Source organism: Oncorhynchus gorbuscha, unplaced genomic scaffold, assembly GCF_021184085.1.
Source record: "Oncorhynchus gorbuscha isolate QuinsamMale2020 ecotype Even-year unplaced genomic scaffold, OgorEven_v1.0 Un_scaffold_4706, whole genome shotgun sequence".
In the NCBI taxonomy this organism is placed as follows: domain Eukaryota; kingdom Metazoa; phylum Chordata; class Actinopteri; order Salmoniformes; family Salmonidae; genus Oncorhynchus; species Oncorhynchus gorbuscha.
The window spans coordinates 25,047-31,936 of NW_025748669.1; the positions used below are offsets into that span (position 1 = coordinate 25,047).

At 45.6% G+C, this 6,890-nt stretch overlaps 1 protein-coding gene across 1 annotated transcript; it reads right to left on the reverse strand.

The window, feature by feature from the left end:
• Positions 1–556: 556 nt before the first annotated feature.
• LOC124028715 (rho GTPase-activating protein 19-like) lies at positions 557–6,396 on the reverse strand. The gene is made up of 8 exons (XM_046340697.1): positions 6,380–6,396; positions 4,282–4,368; positions 3,702–3,767; positions 1,856–2,059; positions 1,588–1,704; positions 1,115–1,228; positions 868–966; positions 557–661 (listed from the first exon to the last, which is right to left on the reverse strand). Exons 2-8 carry the CDS (start codon positions 4,366–4,368, stop codon positions 605–607), a joined length of 744 nt encoding a protein of 247 aa, XP_046196653.1. The 5' UTR covers positions 6,380–6,396; the 3' UTR covers positions 557–604.
• Positions 6,397–6,890: the final 494 nt, after the last annotated feature.

Here is a 6,890-nt window from a genome sequence, read left to right on the forward strand (position 1 = left end):
AGCTAGTGGTCAACTGTAAAAGTATCTATGTAGGCTCAGCTAGTGGTCAACTGTAAAAGTATCTATGTAGGCTCAGCTAGTGGTCAACTGTAAAAGTATCTATGTAGGCTCAGCTAGTGGTCAACTGTAACAGTATCTATGTAGGCTCAGCTAGTGGTCAACTGTAAAAGTATCTAACAAAACTGTTTCAAGTTATGAGTGGCACTCAGACCCCAAACGGACCAAAGAAAGCTCCCTCCTGTCCCTGACTCCACACTTAACAGAGTTGGTCTTGTACTTTCCTGGGTTACGTCCCAATAATCTCTCCCCTGAAGTGTGCACTCATTCACTACTCCCACACAATGTAAAAGTCTTGGATTATGTTGGCATGGGCTAGAAGGAGTTTCCATATGGGTATTCCAGTCATTTCCTTTCAAACACATTGAGGGAAGTGAACAAGTGCACACTTCAGGAGAAAGAAGAGATTATTGGGATGAAACCCATGTCTGGCTGGGGACTAATGTTGTATTCGTCACAGATTTAGAAATGTACAATATAGTTTACTTGATGAAAGAAGAAAAAATGACAAAAAAATAACAAGTCCAGTGTTGCTAGTACCAATCCTCTACATGGACGTTTCTAGGGAGGGAGACCAACACATTCTGGAGATGGATGGAGAGTCCTGGAGGGAGACGGAGAGATCAAGAAGAAAAAGAGAAAGAATATGAATGAGACAAAATAGACAAAGTTCACAAGATGTGGCTGTATTGTAATGTTGAATGATGACATTGAAGTGTATCAGGAAAGACATACAACATACGCAAAACACATGTAAATGTCTATAGAAAAAGTGGGAATTGCCATGTTATCAATCCAAAAGCATCATACCTTTGATAGTTTGAGTCCCCTCTCTCTATTGAGGGCCATGCTGTCAGAGGCCTTGACCCCGACTGGAGTACTATTATTCACTGTCACCGGACCGTTCCCCTGGAGACGCACACACACACACACCCGCACGCACGCACGCACGCACACACACACACACACACACACATGAACATCTAGAAAAAAAACAAGGAATCTGTGGACAAGGGAGTGTGTTTGTGTGGTCTCCTTGTCTGTCAATGTCGCTCACCGACTGCAGGACGACGTTCTCCTTTCCCAGCCGTCCCATCGCCGCAGCAACCATCTCCGGGGAGATCTGTCTACCCCGCCTCTCCAACGCCTGTTGGTCCCCCTTATGTCTCCTCTGTTTTCATTGGTTCATTTGATCAGGAGGGTAGGATAGTTGACAGAACAGTTATTTAACCTTTACTTTACCAGGAGTTTTTGTTTTTGTGATAATGTCATAGATAACTTTTTAATCTATAGAACGTAGAAATGCCCGTTTTCACTGGTGGTGCTTGGCATAATGAATAGGAGGTTGAAAAGGGGAGGAATTGTCCTTAAAGATCCTCATATACAATAGACAGAACAGTTATGATGTAGCAGATTGTGACTACAACATACTAAGTTGGATACAAAGTAACACATTTACAAAATACATCAACAAAGTATGTTGATTGGATATTACACTTGTAAGTGAAGTACACATAAACACAATGACACCTTGATGAATCCACCGAAGGAGCGGGAGCGGGGGTGTTTCTTGCTCTGGGCCGGGGGGGGCTGATAGTTGTTGATGGGTGTCCCTGGGGCCAGGCCGGGGGTGGTCTGTTTAGCAAGCTGCAGGAGGAGGAGAAAGAGATGTAGGATGAAGAGACAGGATACTGGGATTTAGCCAGTCATTCTAATCTACATGAAATGTGAAATCTGCCTCGTATGGAATATGGAGATGAGGACAGAGAATATTAAGAAGCAGTCCTGCAGTGAGTACCTGTCGTAGGAGTTTCTTCTTCTTGGCAGAGTTGGGCATGTTGTCATGGACGTGTCTGAACAGCTCCTTCAGGGACTCCTCTGTGTGGTGCTGCTGGCCCTGGGACGACGAGGAGGGGGACAGGTACTGAGACGGGTCAGCACAACACCTCTTCCAGGGAACAGGGGCAGGGAAACCAGTCACAGATGACAGGTCCATATCATCCTGGGGGGGGGGGTGAGAAAGGAGCTATTAGTTTCCATCACAACATGAGTCTATGGATACATACCAAATGCCACCCTATATAAAGTAGTATATATTCCCTATATAAAATAGTGCACTATAAAGGGAATAGGGTGCCACATGGGACAGAACCTATTTCAGCTTAGAGGGAGATTAGGTTGATCTACGCCCCTAAACCACAGCTAGACAAGTCCAAACCGCAGCTAGACAAGTCCAAACCCCAGCTAGACAAGTCCAAACCGCAGCTAGACAAGTCCAAACCGCAGCTAGACAAGTCCAAACCGCAGCTAGACAAGTCCAAACCGCAGCTAGACAAGTCCAAACCCCAGCTAGACAAGTCCAAACCCCAGCTAGACAAGTCCAAACCCCAGCTAGACAAGTCCAAACCCCAGCTAGACAAGTCCAAACCCCAGCTAGACAAGTCCAAACCCCAGCTAGACAAGTCCAAACCCCAGCTAGACAAGTCCAAACCCCAGCTAGACAAGTCCAAACCCCAGCTAGACAAGTCCAAACCCCAGCTAGACAAGTCCAAACCCCAGCTAGACAAGTCCAAACCCCAGCTAGACAAGTCCAAACCCCAGCTAGACAAGTCCAAAGCAGCTAGACAAGTCCAAACCCCAGCTAGACAAGTCCAAACCGCAGCTAGACAAGTCCAAAGCAGCTAGACAAGTCCAAACCCAGCTAGACAAGTCAGCAAACCGCAGCTAGACAAGTCCAAACCGCAGCTAGACAAGTCCAAACCGCAGCTAGACAAGTCCAAACCCCAGCTAGACAAGTCCAAACCCCAGCTAGACAAGTCCAACCCCAGCTAGACAAGTCCAAACCCCAGCTAGACAAGTCCAAACCCCAGCTAGACAAGTCCAAACCCCAGCTAGACAAGTCCAAACCCCAGCTAGACAAGTCCAAACCGCAGCTAGACAAGTCCAAACCCCAGCTAGACAAGTCCAAACCCCAGCTAGACAAGTCCAAACCCCAGCTAGACAAGTCCAAACCCCCAAACCAAGTCCAAACCGCAGCTAGACAAGTCCAAACCCCAGCTAGACAAGTCCAAACCCCAGCTAGACAAGTCCAAACCCCAGCTAGACAAGTCCAAACCCCAGCTAGACAAGTCCAAACCCCAGCTAGACAAGTCCAAACCCCAGCTAGACAAGTCCAAACCGCAGCTAGACAAGTCCAAACCCCAGCTAGACAAGTCCAAACCCCAGCTAGACAAGTCCAAACCCCAGCTAGACAAGTCCAAACCCCAGCTAGACAAGTCCAAACCCCAGCTAGACATTTATAGCACCTAGACACTTATAATAGGCCCTGGTAGATCTGAAAGGTGTAAACAAGTTGGGCAAAAGCTCCACCTAGCATTCTGGTAAACTGGGATGCTTACACCTATACAGGGCCTGTATTCATAAAGCATCTCAGAGGAGTGCTGATCTAGGATCAGTTTGGCCTTGCAGATTATAATGAATGGAAAGGGGGAGGATCTGAACCTCGATCAGCACTCCTGCTTTGAGACTCTTCATGAATACTTGCCTTGTTTGATCTAATATGGTCCTTTGTTTGAGAGAAGTGCAACATCATTTAATGGTATAGATGATGTAAACCCAGCAGGTGAAAGAGTCCTACTACTAACCTTGGTCTGCAGGGTCTTAGATCCTGTGAAGTGCATTCTGGCATGCTCCCTCATGTACATAGGAGCCTGAGTAGAGACACACACTAAGTATCCATCACAACACACTAAACATAATGATTCTGTTTCTCCTCTGTGCTTGACACAAAACATTACCTTATTGTAGCCCATGTTCCCCAGACCTTATAAAATAACACTGACAACTGGGCCGGTTTCCCAGACACAGTTGAAGCCAATAGTATGAGGTGTTCTCAATGGAGTGTTTTAGCCCAGTGTGGCATAGTACAAAGCAGGATTAATGAGTTACCCAGCAAACTTTGAAAAGCAACCAGAAATAACTACAGACTTTCTAGTTTTAAAAAAAGAAAGAAAAGCTAAACTTAGATATGTGTTTTTGTTTGTCAAATCAATTAGACCATGTTCATTTCAAGATTATCTTTTAAAAAAAAATAAAAGGTTAACAGAATATTTAGGCAAATTAGCTGGCTAACTATTTGATCCTGCTTTATAGAAAGTACCCCTCTGGACTAGGCTTATTCTGGGTTGGGAAACTGGCCAAAAGTGTGAAGTTAGTCTCTCTGACCCTGAATAGTTTCTGGGAGTGTTTGATGAGGAAGGCCATGCCGTTGTTAAGCTTCTTCAGATTCTCCTGGAGGTCACTGGCCACCATCTGGATGAAACACACACAAATTACTGTAGAAGAATGAAAATCAATCAGTCAGAGGCAGCCTGGTGGTTAGAGCGTTGGACCAGTAACTGAAAAGTCCCTTGTTGAAATCCCAGAGTCGACAATGTGAAAAATGTGTTGATGTGCCTTGAGTAAAGCACTTAGCCCTAATTGCTCCAGGGTGGCCGTTGATAATGGCAGACCCTGGTCGTGACCCCACTCTCCGAGGGTCTCGGGGGGGGGGGGGGGGGGGATATGCAAAAGAATACATAATTCTAATGTAACACTACAAGTGTGAAATAAGACACATATAACCACCCACCTAATTATTTCTATTCACATCTAAATTTAATGCATTTTTATTTTATCACATTCCTGATCCTACAATTCTTAACACAGTGCATTGTGATGATAGACTGTTACCCGAACTGAACACTGAGCACAGAACACAATTCTGGGCCAGTGTGTATGTCTGAGGTTCTACTAGGCAAGCCAAGTGAATCAATCGTCATGACTACAGGACAGTATAGCCTATATTTAACAGTGTACAGTACTTACATACGGTGCATTCGGAAAGTATTCAGACCCCTTGACCTTTTCAACAAAATAAAATACACGACAGCCTTATTAAAAATAAATACATAAATAAATGAATGCCTAAGAAAAAAACAAGCTTTTAGAAATCTTGGGAAATGTGTAAATAAAACCCTCCTAGAAATATCACATTTACATAAGTATTCTTGGCACGGCTGTATTTGGGAATTTTCTCCCAGTCTTCATGCAAATCCTCTCAAGCTCTGTAAGGTTGGATGGGGAGCATCACTAAACAGCTATTTTCAGGTCTCTCCAGTGATGTTTGATCGGGTTCAAGCCCGGGCTACTCAAGGACATTCAGAGACTTGTCCCAAAGCCACTCCTGCATTGTCTTGGCTGTATGCTTAGGGTCATTGTCCTGTTGGAAGGTGAACCTTTGCCCCAGTCTGAGGTCCTGAGTGCTCTGGAGCAGGTTTTCATCAAGGATCTCTCTGTACTTTGCTCTGTTCATCTTTCCCTCGATCCCGACTAGTCTCACAGTCCCTGCCACTGAAAAACATCCCCACAACATGATGCTGCCACCACGATTCATCGTAGGGATGGTGCCAGGTTTCCTCCAGACATGACACTTGGCATTCAGGTCAAATAGTTTAATCTTGGTTTCATCAGACCAGAGAATCTTGTTTGTCATGGTCTGAGTCTTTAGGTGCCTTTTGGAAAACTGCAAGCGAGAGATGGTTGTCCTTCTGGAAGGTCATCCCATCTCCACAGAAGAACTCTGGAGCTCTGTCAGAGTGACCATTGGGTTCTTGGTCACTTCCCTGACCAATACCCCCCCCCCCCTGACTGCTCAGTTTGGTTATGAGTCTTGGTGGTTTCAAAATTATTCCATTTAAGAATGATGAAGACCACTGTGTTTTTGTTGGAACCTGGTACCCTGCCCAGCTCTGTGCCTCTCAGAGCTCTACAGACAATTCCTTTAACCTCATGGCTTGTTTTTGTTCTCTGACATGTACTATCAGCTGTGGGACCTGATATAGACAGGTGTGTGCCTTTTAAAATCATGTCCAATCGATTGCATTTACCACAGGTGGACTCCAATCAAGTTGTAGAAACATCTCAAGGATGATCAATGGAAACAGGATGCACCTGAGCTCAATTTCAACTCTCATAGCAAAGGGTCTGAATACTTAGGTATTATGCACTACACAGCTGATTGAAATAAGGAAGTCATGGTCAAGCTGTGATGATCTAAATCAGCTGTGCAGTGCTAGGACAACAAGCCTCAGGACAGAGTTTGGGGAAACTCTGATCCACATGATAAATGATCATGGGCACAGTCCAGCTTCGGACCTGTGCTTCTGCCTCGGCATTGCTTTCTCTGAGGTTTTATGCTGGGTATCTGTAAGGCACTTTGTGTCAACTGCCGATATAAAGACGGGCTTTATAAAACACATTTGATTTGAGTTACAGTACATACATCTCTGGGCCACACGACGTGGGGCAAACATGAGGGCGAGGTTGAAGGCGGACATTTTGTTCTTGTCCTGCTGCTTGGCGGTGTGGTAGAGCAGGTCCAGGATCAGTTTGAGGAGGCTGCGGTTGGCCTGGGGCAGCAGCAGGAGAGGAGCTGTAAGGCCTCAATCTGACGCTCCTTATCAGGTACTGACGTCTTGTTGCCTTGTTCATCAAACAGACTCATGTCTGGGGAATAGAGGGGAGAAGAGGGGAAGATGGGACAGAAACAGAACACAAGACACCCCAGTATGGGTCTCATGGGGTACAGGTGAACATCAATGACACTTGTTTTTGAGCGCCAGGAGTGTGATTTTTTTGTAGGTTTTGAAAACTAAAAGTGCAACAGGAGAGAGAGTGGGGAGGGCCTCAGGCAGAGTACCTGCTATTTTGAGGTGAAGCATGGAAGTAGTGGATGAGGAGGGGTTCAGGTAGCTCTCCCAGGAAGGTCTTGAGGAGGTGGCCACGTCGTTGGG